General features: G+C 42.4%; 1 protein-coding gene across 1 annotated transcript in view; it reads left to right on the top strand.

Annotated features, from left to right (window-relative positions):
- The window catches only part of SPMIP7 (sperm microtubule inner protein 7), a 262,293-nt gene extending 243,253 nt beyond the window's left edge, over positions 1 to 19,040 (top strand). The window contains exons 8-9 of the mRNA XM_085606619.1: positions 8,526 to 8,633; positions 18,822 to 19,040. Coding sequence (XP_085462745.1) covers positions 8,526 to 8,633; positions 18,822 to 18,966 — 253 coding nt within the window. The 3' untranslated portion in view covers positions 18,967 to 19,040. The remainder of the gene's footprint in view (positions 1 to 8,525; positions 8,634 to 18,821) is intronic.
- The last annotated feature ends 1,398 nt before the right edge of the window (positions 19,041 to 20,438 follow it).

Here is a 20,438-nt window from a genome sequence, read left to right on the forward strand (position 1 = left end):
GCTTTTCTGGTCGGACTGCTTTTCTGCTTGTTGTCCTGCTACCTGCTGCTGCCTGACTCTGCTGGAAGAACTCCGTCTTCCCTCCAAATGATCTCAAAGGGTTTGCTGGCATGCCTCCTATTTTCTGAAGTGTCATGGATACAAAAGACTTCATGCAATCCTTCTGGTCCTGCTGGACTCTGCCTTTTGTGGGTTAAACCCTTGCCTGAGTTGCCCCTCAAGGATCTGGGCCTCAGAAGTGGGTTCTGTAGCTGCTTTCACCAAAAACTGATGCATCGACTGTGTGAGAAATTACGCTGAATCGCCCCTGGATGCTGACGTAGCTGCTTCCTGATGACAGCGGTGCCACAGCCTGCACGGCTCGATGATGACGCTCTGCCCAGCTCAACAATGACACATTGCCTTCACTCCAGCGAAGCTCGACTACAAGGTAGCAACCCAACTGTGTGAAAAGATCGACACATCAAGCCCTCATCCTCGAAAATTTGCTCCATCGAAAGTACTTTCTCAGCGGGCTCTGCATTAGTCTTCTAGCCGGCCTGCCCTCCATCAAGGTTGGCCTGAAATTTGGATTTGCACCGGTCCCTTGTGACCTCAATTAACATTTTTACTGCTAGTGACTTCTGAGCACTACCTTTGGTTCATTCTTTGAAAATGTTTATCTCGACTTTTACTTATTGGAGTTTTGTTGTTTTAGTCTTACTTTACTCAGATAAATATTCTCTGTTTTTATAAACCTGTGTGGAGTCTTTTGGGATGTATTCATTGTGTTGCTGTGTGTGTGTGTTATGCACAAATACATCACGTACTCCCACTTTAGATAAGCCTGACTGCTCTGTGCTAAGCTATTAGGTGGTGGGCACAGGTTATCTTTTAGTGTATATCTAGCCTATCCTGACTAGATGGTGGTTCCTGCCTGGTCTGGGTGCATGCCTCAGTCAACCAGGAATTCCATTTCTAACTATAATCAATAAAGAAATGCATCAACTAACATGAAGTTCATTTCAAATATGAGCACAAAGAGTGAGAGAGGCATTATTGTAATGACAACACTCATAGGGTTTAATCTCAAAAACACAGAAAGAAGGTGATGACAGAAATAATTGTGTTTTTTCTCTAGATGCTGCGGTGAGTCCTTTTATTCATTAGTTTATACAAAACAGCCAACGTGTTTCACCCTTGCGGGCTTCTTCAGGGCTGCAAATAACAATACAAACATAGTCACAAACCTTATTTAAAAATTATTTACACCAATATACACCAATATGCATTTTGACCACTATTTAGAATGATGTAAAAGACCATACTTTTAGTACACATTTATAAAGAACACATGATACAGTAGACAACATATATCTATTTAAAAAAACACAAATTGGTCTCAAATCAAACAAAAGCAAATAGAACATTTAAATATACCTAAATGAAACAGTACAAACAACTAACACATTAAACATACAACAGGGATATTTTGGCCACTTCATGATCAATAAATGGCAAGTAGGAAAAACTAAAATGATACTGGCCCCTTATGTGAAAAAGAAGAGTAAAAAAAGGAGAAAGAAACAGAAAAAAAGGAGGACGAGACCGAAAGGGAAAAGAAAAATAAGAGACAGACTAGGTCAAAACGACGTATTTGAATCAAAGAGGACAACTCGCAAATTCAATGACAAGCGACACTGATACCAAATTTTGTCGACAAATCCTTAATAAATGCAAAAGGAAACTCATCAAAAATAAGTGATACATCTAAAATACCACATCCAGGCTGCATGCCAAACAAACATTATTTAACCCACTGAGTATACTGTCCACAAAGCATAAAGATTCCACAGGGTATTAGCCCAGGTAAGAAGTCGGTATCCTTAATGAATTCCTGATCACAGAATCTAGGAAAGAAAAAACACAAACCCGCTATGGTATATGCAAAAGGTCAATGCAGAGGCACAGGACACCCTCCCAGACCCGTGTACTGAAGATGGTGTAAGCGCGAACGAAAAGCAATGGAAACATGCAGTACAAGCACCCATACCACATTGGAAGGTTATCTTGGATTTAACCATGATCCAGGCACATTAACTCGTCAGTTGTATACCCCATCATTATGCATCCCTCATTCATAAAATATGGTGATGAGGAAAACACACACCAAGCACACACATTAGAGTACATGTCCAAACACAAGGTCTACCTGAAAGGGAATGCTCAGAAATATCCATGGAATACGTTGTCGATAACCATGTGTACACGGTTCACGCTAATTCCAGTCGAGAACCAGAGCGCATATTGTGTCGTGCTAGGCCGCAGGCCTAAATATAAAACACATGAGCAGAGTTACAAGTAAGTAATTCAGCTCTGAGAAACTGCATGAGAAAAAGCGCTATGTCCCAAGAGTGTCTATATTGCTAAAAGCAATCCGAACTGGCCTTACTTGCTAATAAGGCACGCACACCAACACAGTGAGTAGAATTTAAAGTTAATCATTAACGAAGGCTGAACAAACTGCTCTAGCAGTCCATCTGGCTAGTAAAACGCTAAGCTAGTAAACATTACATGTAGCCCAAGCACACCCGTGGTAAAGACTAACCTGTCAAGCAGCCAACGAGGAAACTCCTGTCATGTCAGGTTTTAAAGTACACACCAACTTATGTACACAGGTCTGGGAGGGTGTCCTGTGCCTCTGCATTGACCTTTTCCATAAACCATAGCGGGTTTGTGTCCTTTCTTTCCTAGATTCTGTGATCAGGAATTCATTAAGGATACCATCTACTTACCTGGGCTAATACCCTGTGGAATCTTTATGCTTTGTGGACAATATACTCAGTGGGTAAAATAATGTTTGTTTGACATCCAGCCTGGATGTGGTATTTTAGATGTATCACTTATTTTTTATGAGTTTTCTTTTGCATTTATTGAGGATTTGTCGACAAAATTTGGTATCAGTGTTGCTTGTCATTGAATTTGCGAGTTGTCTTTTCTTTATTCAAATACGTAGTTTTGACCTAGTCTGTCTCTTGTTTTTCTTTTTCCCATTTGGTCTTGTCCTCCTTTTTTTCTGTTTCTTTCTCCTTTACTCTTCTTTTTCACATAAGGGGCCAGTATCATTTTGGGGTTTTCCTACTTGCCATTTCTTGATCATGAAGTGGCCAAAATATCCCTTGTGTATGTTTAATGTGTTAGTTTTTTGTGCTGTTTCATGTAGGTACATTTAAATGTTCTATTTGGTTTATGTTTGATTTGAGATCAATTCGTGTTTTTTTAAATAGATATATGTTGTCTTTTGTATCATGTGTTCTTTATATGCTGTAAATTCGTACCAAAAGTATGGTCTTTTACATCATTGTGGTCAATATGCAGATTGGTGTATATTTGTGTAAATATTTTTATATAAGGTTTGTGACTATGTTTTTAATGTTATTTGCAGCCCTGAAGAAGCCTGCAAGGGTAAATCGCGCTGGCTGTTTTGTATAAACTAATGAATAAAAGGATTCACCACAGCCTCTAGAGAAAAAAACAATTTTTTCTGTCATCACCTTCTTTCTGTGTTTTGGGGATTAAACCCTATGAGTGCTGTCATTATAATAATGCCTCTCTCACTCTTTGTGCTCATAGATTGTATTTGAGACCATAGTTGGTGGCTGGTTTCGAGAGGTGGGCATTCTTGTTAACAACTGTGCTATGAATCACTATTACCTGCTGTGATTACATCTTGGACAAACACTGGTAGTTGGTGCAGCAATATATACCCTGCCACCGTGCTCGTGTGTGTAAGATTCATATTAAATATGGTCATATAAGTGAGAGCACGAAGTAACATAGCGTCTCTTCAAAGAAAGGGTAAAAGAAATGTAATTCTTCCATAAAGAGAGTACCTTATATCTCCTACTCTGCTCTGCACTAAACTGCTCTGCACTAAGCTGCATTGAAAGAAATAACAAATTATTTCTAAACTGTAATCTGCTCCACATTAGATTACATCACACAATTCTAACATTTGCTACACCTACCCACAGTTCTCCTGAAATGATCCAATCAGGTTAAAGTGATGTGATACATTATGTGTTCATTAGCTTCTCATGACCATCTACAATACTGCTTTTCTCAGTGTCGTTCATACTTGCATTATATGTAACACAACAAGCTACATGGACCAGCCTATACTCGGCAGGTGTCTCAGTAAGTGTGCTACCAACTATAACGTACCATAATTATCACTGTGAAAACGCAATATTTCTCATGGGAAAGAAGTCAAAAGAACATCAGATATGTTAGTTGGAACTTCAGATTCGCATAGAAATAAAATGTTCACATGTCACAAAGCAACATGGCAAACTACAGGAGGCATTTTAAACACAGGCCTACATTAGCTATGGTCAATCTAAAAGTGAATAATGCACACACAGTTAATACCATTTGTATGCTTATTTGTTAATGTATATTTAATGCAAAAACATTATATATAAAAGTCCACTTTCACCACTTTGCAGGATCCTCATTATATCGTGTTTATTGTTCTGTCTATTATATATTATACTATTTCCCTGCAGTTATTTCAGTGTTTCTGTTGGGCACACAATTTCCTTATAGGGACATTCATGAATTACTGCTACAGCATACAATTTCCTGCATTCTGTGGCAAATGTATTACTGTCATCCAGAACTTCATCTGAACTGTTTGGTTTTTAAGGCAAGATATAAGAAAATGTGTGTTTTAAATGCACAATTTGGTCCTATATTTTTCACCTTGTTTTAGGTTGTATGTGGTGAGGGTCCTTTCCCACTACCCATATCTTTCAATCTATACCAGTGGGCTTATCACTGCCCTTGTTTGCTTAATGCAGCAAGAGTTTGGTTTCCGACATATCTTGGACTGCATTTAGGCCCTCATTTATACTTCCAGCTAACCCTCAGGCCATGAGGTCAGCGGAACTATCTCTATGGCCATCGCCTCTCCTACCCTGGCAGAGAACTGCCTGCCATATTTAGAGATGCCTGATAGGTAGGTGGGGATATCTGTGCCTTCAGCAGAGCTGCCACTCTGGCCTTTGCAAAGCAGGTGCTATGTTTGATTTATCTGCTTGGCATGTTTTTTTTTCCCTTTCAAGAAACAAACTTGAAAAACAGTAGTTGTTGGTTTCTAGAAAACAAAGTAACAAGAGTCTTGACATGCTGGGACCTTTCTTCCATTGTGTGGGGCCCGCTGTGTGTTTTCTCTGCTCAGGATTACCATCCCACGTATGGCGGTCCCGGGAAAAAGAGTGATGCTCGCTCTGCCTCAATTGGTGTTAATGGAAATTTACACATCCTTTTCCTTCTTCTTGTAATAAGGGCAACCTTCCGTCGAGGTCTCACCATTGTCTACCAGAGATATACTAAGAGGAGGGTGAAGAGATACCAAGCAAGGCACTAACGGGACGACAGAGGCAACAAAGAGGTTCCTAAAAGAGGAAAATGCAAACAAACTACAGATATTTTTTTCAAAAATAGCAAAAATAGAAAAAGCTACCTAAATCCTGACACAAGAATACAAACTGGGAAAAAACCTTTACATCGCGGATTTTACTCCACAAAAAATCACAACGCGGCCGTTACAACGACCGCATTGTTACCACTCAGTGACATTACTACGACTTGCAGTAGATGGAGCTCTAACATAAGGAATAGTATAGTTTAATTCCAACACCTTCCCTACTGTTACGTAGGCTGGAGTTGGAATAGTAAATTATACATTTCTAATGTTATGGTGCCATCTACTGCAAGTTGATGTAATGGCTTGCGTAGTAATGGTATTGCGTGGTAACAACGCGGTCATTGTAACAACTGCATTGTGATTGTATTGCGGAGTAAAATCCGCGTTGTAAAAGTATATATTCATACAAACTAGAACACTCATGGTAGTAACAAAGGTGCAATGGGCAAAGTATGTGATGGAGAGGGATCCTGAAATTTTGAGATGCATGGGGATTAGGCTTCAAACCCTTGTATAGGAAACCAGTGTTGACACCTCTTCCAAAGACCCAGGAAACAGTATACCACCAACTTGTATTTGCAAAACATATATGATAAAACTGTACTTCATGTTACTGAGTATGACGTTGTTTTGTCTTCTGACCATTAGATGCCCCAAACCTTATAAACATGCATCAGTTGGAATCTTTATTCCCTTTTTCCAATGTTCAAAGACGTGTGGTCTCAGTAGAGTGTCACCTGCTGCTAAGGATATCTCTCTTTCCAAGAGAGTTGTGTTTCTTAAGGATTCAGATCACAAGCCCTCTGTTTCTGTTCCTATGTCTGTGATGAATGTGGAATCTGTAGATCCCACTGCTTACTGCAAATGAGTGAGTGTAAAGATTTGCTGTTATTGTATCATGAGGCATAATAATAGAAGAGGTTGGCTGTCATTTTGATTTGAAGACCCTGTTGCAAACAGGCTCCCAGGTCTAATGTTTATGCCAGCGAAGCCAGCAGTGACCCCGCTGGTGTCAAGGCAGCATGGCCACTGACTCCATAGTGTCTGAGTCCTACAATCAGTCTTTCTGTGTTTAATCATGAGTCTGTCTTGTCAGTGTCCAGGACTTCCACCATAGTGTTGATGTGTCCTTATACCCATGTAGGGTTTCGAGTATACAGGCCCTATTATCAGTGACCTCTAGTCTGAGGACCAGTACTATAGTCCCAGTGACTCTCTGTCCCAGTATGGTTGCGAGACGGTACATCGCAGGTAAATACATTGGGCCTCATTTATGAAAAGTGACGCATCACTGCGTGAAAACAGTGATGCGCCACTTTTCACTGCGCCCTCCCTGCGACTCCAGTGATGCATCATATTTACAGAATGACGCATCATGTCGCAAGGAGTCACAGATACGTCAGTATTTCTGACGTATCTGTAGGCGCAAAAGTGACGCATCGCTGGAGTGTGTCACGAAAGTGACGCAACTCCAGCAATGTGTCCTTTCACATGGGGCAAGCCCCATGTGAAAGGGCCTGCGTCAGTCTTACGCCTGCTGTGAGGCAGGCGCAAGAAATTGACGCATTTGCACACTAAAAGTGGCGCAGTGGAATCTCGTAGATTTCACTGCGTCACTTCTACGACCCTTTCTTGCGTCAAAACGCCCCCCTTGCATACATTTTACCTGGCGCAGGTATAATGTGGCACAGGGGTTTACAAAGTGACGCATCTACCTAGATACGTCACTTTGTAAATGTGGCGCAACATGGCGCATGTTTTATGCCACTGGTGCGTCACAAAAAGTGACGCACCGGCGGCGCAAAAGTGACGCAGGGGCTCATAAATGAGCCCCATTGTATGCCTTTACCATGCATTTTTTTACCACGCATGTTTTTACCACAAATAAGCTTTTACAACGCTTGCCATTACCACGCAATAGTTTTATATATAAAAACAATGTATTTGTGGGAAGAGACCCCCACAACTTACCTTAAATGCATGGTAAAGGCATGCATTGTGAAAGCATGCATTAGGTAAAAATATGCGTGGTAAAAAATGTATGGTAAAGGCACAGCGAGGTAAAAACCTCGCTGCAAAAGCTGTTTCCCCCCAGTATCAGTGTCTCATTCTCTTGCCGTTGGAGTGTTCCTGTGCTGATGTCAGTGTATCACTATCAGTAAGTCCAGCACTACACATTGCCTACCACTCTTACTTCAACACCCTCCCATTGAAAATAATGAGGTAGGGACATACTACATAAGCTTAAGTTACTACAAAAGTGCAGTTTGTGAATGACGAAAAATAGTTCATTTAATCAAGTGTAAGTTACTACAAAAGTGTACTTTGTTAACAGCACTTTGTAGTAAGTGTTGTACTGCTACTGCAGTACTACAAAACTTACTCCAAAGTGCAGTTTGTTACTCAGGCCCTTACACTTTATTATATGACTGATTGTGAAACTGTGTGTGATACTGCACATAATAAAAACTTAAATCAGAAGCAACGACAAACACCTTGTTCCAACCCAAAAAAGTAAACAGCTGAACTAATCCACACTGAACGCCGATTTTATAAACTCTCCGGCCAGTTACATTTCAAAAAGATCGGCTTGTTTAGGGAGGGAAAGTTGGGAATAGCAAAATATAATATTAGAAGGACTTTATTTTGATGTGCTTGTCACTAAAGAGTAACGTCCTTTATTTTCATAACTGTTGCATTGTGATCAAACTCCTTACATTGCATTTAACCAGAATCAAAAACCAAAAGGGGTTTCTGACGTTAGGATCAAGCAGCTGAGTACCAGTTAGGAATTTCTGCTTTCTAACTATTTTTGTGATTTTACCTAGTTTTGCCAGTTTTATAGTGTTTGGCTAGTTCACATGCCTTTTACATAGATGACACTTCTTAAAAGTAGGTCCAGCAATATATCCAATGTTTCTGCATATAGATTCTATATAAATCTACTTAATCTGTTTTCAGGTTTGTGGGTTTTTTTTGTCTTCTCGGCTTCTTACTGATCTCACATTTTTCTACCCCCCCCCCCCCCCCCCCCCATTTCACATCCTCTCTTCAGCAAGCCGAACATTCCCGGATATGCTGGTGAGGTTCATTGGCTAGCCACTGAACCAACAAATTCTAATCGCCCGTCAGCATCAGCAACGATCTCCAAGCAAGCAAATGGGTAAGTGCCATGCTAATAATTCGACATGTTTATGCATATTTCAGTAGGAATCCTAATTGTCTTGTCTTCATAAGTTTACGCTTCTAGCAGTAAATGCGTTTTAGTTTAAGAAACACAGGAGTACCTGCATTGCGGAAACTGTTGCCTTGCCTTTAAGGCTAGCACAGTCATGCGTGCTCACACGGTTTGCCTCATGAACAGGTGAAATGACCACCATTTTCTAGAGATGGGCACTCGGCAAAATTCACAAGGAGGACTGAGCCAGAAATGAGCTTGGGATCAGATTAGGCTGTAAGAGTTACATGGAGAGCCAAACTGCTGAAACACCCACCATGAAATTCGTGCAACATATCACATGTAAAAACATTGAGACTTTTTATAATTTGAAAGTAGTTGATTCATTTCTTACACGTGTCTTCGAAGAGCTATGGGGTATATCAACAACAACCGGCGATAATTATCGCTAAGCGCACTTAGCGCTAGGATAATTATCGCCGGCTAGCGTGGATTTTTATCGCTGAGATAGCGTGCTATTAGCAACGCTTATCTCAAAAGCGATAAAAATCCTCACGCTAACTGCCTAACGTGAGCCCAGCGATAATCTCACTTTAGCTTGTTCATAGGGACTCACAAACTTAGCCATGATATCCACCTTCCATAGGATATCATGGCTAAGTCAGTCCTGAAGCAGGCGTAAGGAAAGTAGCGATAACAGGAGTTATCGCTACTTTTTCTGCCGCTGTGCTTCATAACGTGGGGCTTGATGATAGGAGAAATGTCGCTTAGCGACAAGCAACATTTCTCCTATCATGTCAGGTCAGGAACGCCCACTTTGCATCTCAATAGAGATGCAAAGCTGGGCGTTAGGAATCCCCACGCTAAAGCAAGGTTTCACGCGTTAGCGTGACCTTGCTAATTAGGCGATAAAATTATCGCCTCCTTGTAAATATGCACCTATGTTAGCTCACAGTTCTATAAGGATGACTTGCAAAGTATAACAATCCCATGAATAAATTCTATTTGTAGAAACAAGTTAGTTGAACCTAAATCTAAAATGGGTAAAAACATGCATTAGAAGGGCTAGATGAAAAATAAAGGGAAGCAGTAAAATAAATGTATTAATTTATTTATCTGTGTTGTTCTTCTTAGGATTACATTAAATGCAGGGCAAGCAGAGAACTTTCTTTTTTATTTTCTTATTATTTCTTTATCTTAAACTGCTATTTCCGTGGAAGGAGAAAAATATGTTTCGGGCTTCGTGTACATTTCTACTGCCACGGGGTGTGGTTCACTGCGATGGGCTACGGATGTGTTCTATTTGTGCGTCTGATGTTCTGTAATAAAATTCATATTTTACCAACCCCAAAACCTTCAAAATAATCCCTCTAAGGAAGAAGAAATCCGGTGTCGGAGGAGCCTGGTTGTGTGCGGGATTACTACGTAAAATATAAAAGATTCCAGAAAGGGAGGAGCTGTCTCCTCTGCCTCTAAGAGAAGAAGGCAGGTTGATTTGACAATATATGGGCTAAAGTGCCCTCTGTTGTATATTATAAGGGTGGTGCCCGAGGATTTCCATGATCATATAGAGAAACGAGGCTGAAGGCTGATGTCCTTAATGAGGTTATGGAACTGTGAGGTGACTCTCGATATCCTTATCATGTATGGCAGGGGGCACTTTATTCCTTATAGTACATGGTTACACCATCGCCTTTCCCACAAACCACTTAAAACCTTAGTGTGTAGCTCCTTTATATGACACAGAGACCTTGTTTGCAAATATGAAGAAAAAAATGCAATCTCTAGTACAAAATTACAAGACATCAAAAAAGCTGTTAGATATTTGTTGCAAAAAGAAATTCGTTTTAAAAAGTATTTTTTTTTTTATTGTGCAACAGTTTGGAATGTGTAGAAACATGTAGAAAGATTCTAACTTGTCTATAAATACATAAGAGATTAAAAAAACATGTTGCCATAAATATCTCCTTTGCGCTTGTCACTGTAGAGCTAGAGAAAGAGAGTAGTAGAAAAAAAAGTAATGGTTCATTTTAGTTCTTTAAACAGTTGCTGTAATTATGTGCAGTGATCTGACCTACCTTTTTCATTGGCTGCTGGCTCTAACAGCGGGCACTGTGATGTCAGAACTCAACTGTAATAAGTTATTACATTCGAGGTCTGATGTAATTTCTTCATAATTGGTGACTACACATTCCACAAGTCGCTCATTATTGTCAAGAAATTAGAGACGGGTTTTTATACAGGGATTGCAGAATCCCATGTATTGTAATTACATAATGCTGTTTCCTGATGTCACTAAGATGGTACAAAAGCGGAAGCACAGTGCTGAAGCTGTGGAGAAAAGACTTCATAATCGGAAATTAAAATATATGCATCTGTTCCCAGCAAAACTGAAAATCATTTTGGATGATGGAACGTTTTTTTCACACTAATGCAACATGCATAATCATGGTTGGAGAAAATTCATGCAGACGAGGAAAAACGAACTTTGACGGCAAAGGTCAACATTTGAGTGCTTTTGATTGCCGGAGAGATATGAAATAGCCCTTAGTGTAGATTGGAACGTAGAGGGCAGCACTCTTTGAGAATCCCCAATGATGCTCGTCTTGATCAGGGAGTCTGAGACTGGGAAGTATCGATGGAGGATGATGCATTTATAATTGAGGAAGTGTCCTAATAAAGGGATGCAAGTGCACTGATTATTCAAGGGCAAGTACCCCAGAGAAAAGCCTGTTGATGACCTACACCAGGGCCCTTTCCTAAGCTTACTTCAGATTGGCCTCTGAGCAAGGTGGCCATCCTTGCATAAGCCTCAAATGCTAGCCTACTTGAACTTTCTAGGTTAAATCAGTTGAGATGTGGTTGCCAAAAACATTTGTTACGCGATCTACATAAATACGTTCTACAACCAGAGGCAGGGAAAAAGGCCCCATCCTTCTGTAATTTCTGAAAAACATTGTTTGGCCAAGATGTCATCCAAGAGCAGTAAAAACTCTGAATTATTTGAGACCTTCTTGTAATGCTGCACCCATACCTCTATGACCTAAGCTTTTGCTTTTCTTTTCTTTTTTTTATTAAACAGTTTTTATTGAGCAAAAAAAAGAAAAGACATGGTACAGTACTTTGATAAATCGATAGCTGGGTCCACTGTGAAAACATAGCAAATACAGCTTATATGATGCGATTTTGGTATAATCCACCACCCCACCACCCCACATAATTATGCATAACAGGACTGTTAGGCAGCAATCCGCTCCCAGGCCCACAAACTTTCGAAATAGGCGTCTCAACCCTTTCGTTAACATAGTATGGAGCCAGTATGCCGTTTGCATCAGGGCGGAAGTGTGTCGTTAAATCCTGAGACCTCCAGCATGAGGCGTCGGTCCCACTGTAGTTCAATGGTAGGGGATACACAAATGTCACCCCTATATTTATTCCATCTCCCCCACTTGTGGTCCCACTTTTTGGGACATCCTTTATGTTTGAAAACATCTTTTTCGGCAATCATTGCCCTATCCATGTCTATCGCCCAATCCCTTCAGCATGAGACCGTCTCAGCTCCCCATCTCTGCGCAATATTGCATTTCCCGAGAGCCCACCCAGTTGAAGCCCACGCCTGTTCTGCTTGTGTAAGATCTGTGGCATCCCACATGTTGAGTAGGCAGAGCTGGGGGTAGCCTTCAAAGATTTACCACATACCCTCTCCATCTGCTTTGTGATGTTCCCCCAATATGTTTGGACTTTGGGGCATTCCCACAATATGTGGAAGAAGGTGCCTGGCTGATTACAACGCCGGAGGCACAGAGGGTCTGGTCGTCTTCCCATTTTTAACAGTGTACGTGAGTCAAAATAAACACGATGTAGGATTTTCAGTTGTACCAATCGTAGGCGCAGGGGAATGGCCTCCTCCCTAGGGGACGCCAGGGCGTCACACCAGTCTTCATCATCAATCTCCCCCAGGTGCCCCCCAGCGCTGGCGCAGTCGGGTCATAGGGTCAGGCCGATTGTTTAGAAGCTTCTTGTACGTGAGGGATATGGCCTTTGAAGGCATTGGGTCGAGTAGCAGTCTATCCTCCAGCGGGGTGGATGCAGCCAAAGGGCTGTCTTTAGGCAGGGCAGCGGCTATCGTGTGGCTGATCTGTAAGTATCTGTAAGCCTCTGTGCAAGCTAAGTGGTATTTGGCCTGCATGTCTTCAAATGTTGCCAGGTTACCTGTCACCCACATGTCGCCCACCGACGAGATCCCTATCATGTTCCATTTGTCAAATCCCGGGCATTGACTAAGTTGGCCCAACATGTCGGGCTCCCAGAGTGGGGTGGTATTGGTGAGCATGTTATTCCAGCCCCATTTCTTGTTGACCCCATGTCAGATCTCCACTGTGCGAGCTGTGGGCCCAGTGAGGTGACGTGTGCGTGGGTTTGTGTATAGGGCCCAGTTATAACCACCTTTACCCAAAAGCCAATGGTCCAAGAGAAAGTTTGGGCCATCATGCTCCCCATGTGCCCACTTATTGATGGCGATTAATTGAGAAGCTTGGTAGTATAGCTTAATATCAGGCAGTGCGATGCCCCCGTCATACCTGGGCAAAGATTTTCCCCAAGCTGGTGGCCAATTTATTCCCGCACTTCTTTATGCGGATGATACCGTATTGATGGCCCGCACTCAAAACGGCCTCCAGAGAGCCCTGGATATTTTTAGTACATTTATGAGCGATCTTGGTCTTGAAACCAATATAACCAAGATGTACGTTATGAGGTGTAAGCAAGGGAAGCAGAAGACCCGTGAAATGTTCATAGACGGGAAAAAGTTAGCATCCACAAAAATAAATTCTTACCTAGGTGTACTTTTTAATCACCATGATTCCTGGGCCCCTGCCATATCCGCGAAAAAAACAGCCTTTGCTAGATCTACTGCTGCACTATCAAACTTTGCTAAAACGTTACATAATTGCTGCATATATATAAAGCAAAGTGTGTTACCATGGCAACCTATGGAGCCGGGGTGTGGGGCTTTGTGGATATTAATCCCCTACAAACAATCGAAAATGAGTTCACAAGGTACATTCTCTCTGCTCCCCCTAGTACATACACCTTTATTTGCCCCGAGGAGTTAGCTCTCCACCATATAGCAGACTTGGTAAAACTAGAGCCTATTCTTCTGTGGCATAGAGTCTGGTGTAAGGATCAGACAGAGTTGAACAGAGAGATTTTAAAAGATACCTTAAGACTAGAAGGGGCCCTTACCATCCATTGGATCAAATTTCTATGTGACTTTATGAATGAATTGGGCCACCCTGAATATTTTTTAACTCCATCTTCGATAATGGAGATTCCAAGAAAGTTATTAAAGAAAGAGGGCATCCAGTTTCTAGAAGCCAAAAGATTGCACGGAGAATCTGTAGTAAAAATAACCGTGAGACACCATCAACCGTTACGTACTACCATAGGGATGGAGCCGTACTTATCTTTTGTGGCAGGAACTTTTGACAGATTCCTTCTTACTAGGTTAAGATTGGGTATTATTCACAGGTTGACGACATTCCCGAAAATGAATGATTGGTCTCGTACTTTAATACTTTGCCCTTGTGATAATATCTCTGCCCAATCTACAATGCATCTAGTCCTGTTTTGTAAATTTTATCAGGAGCAAAGGAAAGCTTGGATAATTCCTTTTTTAAGAAAACTTGGGCTCAGGCAGTGCGGCCAAGCAATGCTTTTACTCCAATTACTAGAGAATGAGCATATAGCATGGAGGGTAGCTCAGTTCTTAAAAGCTGCATTTTATACAAGGAAAAGTATTTTACTGGAATAGTAATGTATGTATTAAGTTTCCCTTCTTTTTAATTGTAAAATCACCTGTACTTTTTTATCTGTAAATAATATGCTGTGTTTTAATTTCTGTGCTTTTATGACTGTTTTATATAGCAGCCGAATAAAGCTTTCGTTGATCATACCAGCCCATGGTCAACTTGTTGAAGGCAATCCGCGGGGCACGTCCCTCCCAGAGTAGTTCTCGTACTGTGGCCTCCAACCCTGTGAAGTAGGCAGCGGGGATCGTGTTGGGGGAGTTCTGTAACACGTACAGAAAGCGTGGTAGTGCCAGCATTTTAAAAAGGGCAGCCCCTCCCAAGAGAGTAAGGGGAAGAGACTGCCAGTGCTTAACGTCAGAATGGAGGCGGGTCAATGGAGGGAGTAGGTTAGATTCATGGAACATGACCGGGTCTGGGGTGATAAAGATGCCGAGGTATCTAAAACCCTGGGAAGCTACTGGTATGCCCTAGCCCCTTGGGATACGTGGTGGGTCACCCCAGAGGACGTACAGCTGCGACTTGGACCAATTGATCATGTTTCCGGAATGCGCTCCAAATACCCAGAAGATATTTAGGGCTTGGTTGAGAGATCGCGTGGGTGAGGCTAAGTACAGGAGGATGTCGTCCGCGTATCGGGATATACGATCTTCATGATCATCAGTCCATTTCAGCCCTCTTATCATCAGATCTCCCCTGATCCAAACCGCCAAGGGTTCAAGAACCAGAGCGAAAAGGAGGGGTGACAGGGGGAATCCCTGCCTGGTACCCCGTTGCAGCGGAAACGCTTTTGACACACGGTTATTTACCACCACCTGCGCGGTCGGTTGAGAGTAAAGGAGTCTAACCCATTTGATGAATTTAGGGCCAAAGCCCAACCGGGCCAAAACCGCAAATAAGAACTCCCATTCAATCGTGTCAAAAGTCATTGTTGCGTCAAGTGACAGCAAAATAGCCTCTTCCTTTATTGTGTAAATTCGTCCCAAAACCCCATTCAAACAGCATAGGTTTAAGGCAGTGTTGCGGCCTGGCATGAACACAGACTGGTCAGGGTGTACCAGTCCAGTCAGATAAGGGAGGAGCCTGTTGGCCAATACCTTAGCCAGAATTTTAGCCTCAACTGTGAGAAGTGATATTGGACGGTAGGATTTACAATCCGTTGCAGGTTTGCCTTGTTTGTGTATTACAACTATGGATGCCATCCTGACCTCAGGGGGCAACACTCCGGTGTCAAAGTTCTCCATATACATGCTCACCAGGTGGGGGAGAGCTTGAATGCCATTGATTTGAAAAGCTCGACTGGGAGCCCATTAGGTCCCATGGCTTTACCTGAGCGCAAGTCTTGAATGAACTTCTGGACTTTCATCACCGTGACGTCACCCTCGAGAGAATTACTGTTATGTTTAGACAGACACGCTACCTTGATGGTCGACAAAAGTTCCGGAGCCATGGCGGACTGTGAGTCCTCGGCGGGCGTGTACACTGAGGAGAAATATGCTGCAAATGTGTTAGTGATGTCCTGGGGTCGGTGAGAAGTTCACCGTCTGCCCCTCGAAGTGAATGTATCCACCTGGTTACTCGTTCTTTCCTCTCCAACCAGGCCAACATCCTGCCCGTACGCTCGCCATGTTCGTATATTTTATGTCGAATTGCCGTATATCGGGCCGTGGCAGCTTCATGTAGAAGCTGGCGGTAGTCTAATTGTACTATGTCGAGCGAATGTCAAGCCTCTGCATCAGGCTTCAAGGCCAGGGCCTTTTCTCTTGCCAGGATATCCTCCTCTAGTTCAACTACCCGTTTGGCGAGTTCCCTCTTGTGCCCTACCATGAGTGATAGAGCCCTTCCCTTTATGACAGCACCATATGCCCCCCAGATCACAGATGGTGACGAAACCGACCCCACGTTTTCGTTGAAGTCATGGTCAGTATCCTTAAGTAGAGTCTCCCTGATATGAGGCACCTTATGTGCCCATGGGTTTATTGTGAGGGTGGAGCGACTCTTAGGTTGCCCCATGGTCAGAGTCGTCAGAATCGGGGAGTGATCCGAAATTCCACGGGCCAAACATTCGGAGGCTACAAAAAACTGGACATCCTGAGCAAACGTGAATATATGGTTGATGCGAGACTGGCTATTATGGGCCACTGACTAATAAGTAAATTGTGTGGTGGATGGGTTGAGCCAACGCCATACGTCTACAAGGCCCAGAGCTGACGCAAATCCGGACAATTGGGATCCCCCTTGGGGGTCACCTCTTGGAGGGAGTCGATCCCGAGATCCATCCATTGCAAGATTAAAGTTGCCACCCAACACCAATATGCCTATTGGAAATTCATGTAGCAGCGCCCCGATGTCACATAGTGTCAGCCGCTAAAGGCCTGGTGGGGCATATACAGACACGTACCAGTGAGCGCCAAATATCTGCTCTGGGCATCCTCCCAAGTCTCACTCACAATAAATGGACATCCCCGATGGAGAAGCACCCCTGCCCCTCTCGAGCCCGAGGTGAACCCTGAGTGCCCGACCATATGGTCACCCCAACTATTCAGTGCACCGCATGAATTGCCAATCAGGTGTGTCTCCTGAAACAATACTATGTCCAGTGCCTGACGTTTGATATACTGGAGAACCCCCCTCCGCTTAATCCTGTCCCCCAAGCCGTTAACATTCCACGTTAGAGTCTTTAGTTCTAGGTTAGTCCCCATAAGTGTAGTGGGATTAGGTTAATGTAGTGTCGAAGACCTGGTGACGGACCCAGTAAGCGACTGCTGTGGCCCCTTGGGGAGGAAGTAGTGTAATGAGTGGGAGCATGAATCCTTCGTATACAGGGGGCTAACTCCCATGTAGAGGGTGGAAACCCTGGAGCGGAAATCGCAACCCATGAGCACAAGGGCTGAAACCAGCCATGAGGGTGGCGAGCAGTGGTGAAATAGTGATGCGAGATCCACCAAATGGACCCTATTACATGAGACACAACCAAAAGCAACATTGCACATGTACCATATACAGAATAAAAAGAACACCCTTCCCGGAGCCCCCCTCCCACCCCAACGTCAACCCCCCCTCCATGCATGAAAAGAACCTCCCGCCTCCCCCAACTTGCAGGGTGCCTGTCTCCCACCCTTAACAGCTCGGGGAACGTGAGACAACCCCACTCCCTAGAGCAGCTGTAACTAAAAACGGTGAACCCCCCGGCCAACCGAACTCCGTGGTGCATAACATAAACAATCACCTTTTTCTTTTCTTTTTGCCCCTCTTGCCCTTGGTTATCTCTAGAAAGTGTTTTGAAGCCGCTTTACATCACCAGGATGAGTGCAACATACAGATCTTATTGTTATTAGTCTCCCTCTCGACCACACAAGGATCACCTCGATTTAGCGAGTGGACCAGTTACTGACTCCAGTCATGAGGCAGCAAGCAAGAATCTTGGAACTTAAACATTCCCCTGCGAATCAACAACTATTGATGCTGGAAAGCCATTTCCTGCTGTGACTGCTCAGTACTACTCGTGCCCACCTACTACTGGTAGTCCTCCCCTCAAACGGATGAATGGCTTTTGGTCCTGAACAGTGCTAAGTTGACTGGGAGACCTCTCTGAAAGTAAAGTCTCCAGCCATAATAAAAAGGAACATGGGATGACCAGGTCACTGCTGCAAGTGCAGTAAAGAAACTCTACCCTCCCACTTTAGATGATCTACCCACCGATCAACTCTAACCATGCACATAGCAAATTGTAAGCCATATGCACATGTTTATGTGGATGGTGTTCTGAAGCACCTCAACAGGGGCATGTTGGGGCAATCCAGTCCACTAAAGGAAACAATATGCCTACATTTTTTGATGCAATCAATCCTCGTGGTAATTCATGGAAAGCTATATAAATTAATGTAAAAGAAGGATAACGGAAAACAATCAGCTTTAATAATACCCCCTCCCTGCGAACTCCTTTCAGCAATTTGATAGACTAATCAGAGTGTTAAAGAGGTTGTTAATTCTGTGAATAAAAGCACAATATTGACATATTTGTAAGGAAGAGTATGCATTCCCGTTCTCAAGCTGTGAAATGGTTCACAGAAGTATATATTGACGTGAACATTCTTTCCAATTTTATTAATTTTTCCCATTATGCAATGCATATTTTTGTGCATGTTGTAAAACATGACACCCAGAACGTATTGGACTGTCAGTCGTTACAATCGCGAGCTGTTTTACTTGACGTGGAAGGCTGTCTAATACACTGTCTGCCCACTGAACCCTCCTACCCCCTATAGTACACTACTCAAGTCTGCTTAGGAAGGGGGATGCTCATACCTTTGCAACTGAACCTTAGAAAAAAATGTGTATTAACCATTTATTCTTTTCGTTGCAGGGCTTGGACGTGGTCTCCGTGTTATCGGTATAGACACCTGGGGCCTTTCTCTCGGATGATTACTAATGTAGCCCCTTCAAATCCTTTCAAAGATAAGGAGGAAGCAAGACTTTGCACACAATGGACAGAAGACACTGAAAATTAATCGGGAGAACCCCTGTATTCAAGACAGACACCCCTACATACTGTGATATGAAATATGGCGAATATATAAAGTGAAATGGCTCATTAAATACTATTACGTAATATTTTTGTCATTTACTGAATTTTATTTCACTAAAAAACATGCGCACACACCACAGACAGTGGTGGAATAACACATGCCAACTAATTATTAGTAGTCAATAAATATTTGGATGTATTACCTTGTTGTCCAAAGGTAATCAGCTGAACAAGTAAGGGGAAGTGCATTGCCAGCATAGCGCAATATTGTAATAAAGAAAACAATATATACATATGTATTTGCTTATTAGTCAGCACTATTTATATAGTACACTGTATAGTATGCACAGAAGCATTGCCATTGACAATCTATATGAGGCCTAGGAACAAAAGCAAAAGTTACAAGACCATAACAGAAACAACGTGAGGTATAAGCAACAAAATGCGAATCAAAGGTGACAGGAACTGGCATATGAATTAAGAACAGTCATGTTCCTGTACATATATCTATTTACATTACGCGACCAACTACAAGTACCTGAGAAAAATACTTGAAAGAACATAATCCAAAACAAAGTTAAACTTTACAGTACGGTGTAAACATTAGTGTCAATAAGTAGCAGTTAAAAGTTTCAAGCGTCTTATACAAAGGACGTTGGCGTTTAAGGGCTGCTGGAAAAATATTGTTTCAGAAGCAATTGTGTCTGCTCTTTTTGAAGGACAAGGGAAGATGGACTAATGTGGATAGAAGAGCAATGGAGTTCTAAACTTTGGGATTGCATCTACAGAATTATTGATTCACAGTGTGTGTTTAGTTGAAGATAGGAGTCCCAGGCACTAGAGTGACCTACAAAGTTGACACAAACCTTTTGAGAGCTTAAGTTTCTTCACCAGATGATGATAGTGATCAGGGTGTAGATGTTTAAGTATTAAGCATGGGAGCTTGAAATTAAATCTACCTTCAGTGAGAAGCTAACACATAAAAATCCATTATGATAAATACAACAAGTAAAAACACCAAGAGAAAATACAAAGTATGGGCTCGATAACAGACCAAATATAAAAAACCTTTGAAGTCTACCATCATATCAGGCTGAAGCAAGGCCAGTCCTTATCAAAGCCTTACTTATTGCAGCTGGTATGATAATGAGTAAAGTGCAAATAAAAAGTAGCGATAAGTTTCACAAGACCCAATGGACACATAAATATATGTAAAACAAGACATAAAATCCATAAAAACTGCACAAAATCACTTCATAGGTAAGAAGCAGCCACTAGATACGACTCTATGGCTGGTGTAGTTTCTAGGACAGAATAATCAATCCCTTTCAGGGGTTTTTGGTGTTTCAACATCCTCCATTTGACAATGCCTCAAAAATGTTTTACATCCAAACCAGTTCAGTTTTTGTCATGGCAGTGGGATTAGAAAAGAGGGCTGGCCTCACCAGGTTCGTC

The sequence above is a fragment of the Triturus cristatus genome, chromosome 5_2, assembly GCF_964204655.1.
Source record: "Triturus cristatus chromosome 5_2, aTriCri1.1, whole genome shotgun sequence".
In the NCBI taxonomy this organism is placed as follows: domain Eukaryota; kingdom Metazoa; phylum Chordata; class Amphibia; order Caudata; family Salamandridae; genus Triturus; species Triturus cristatus.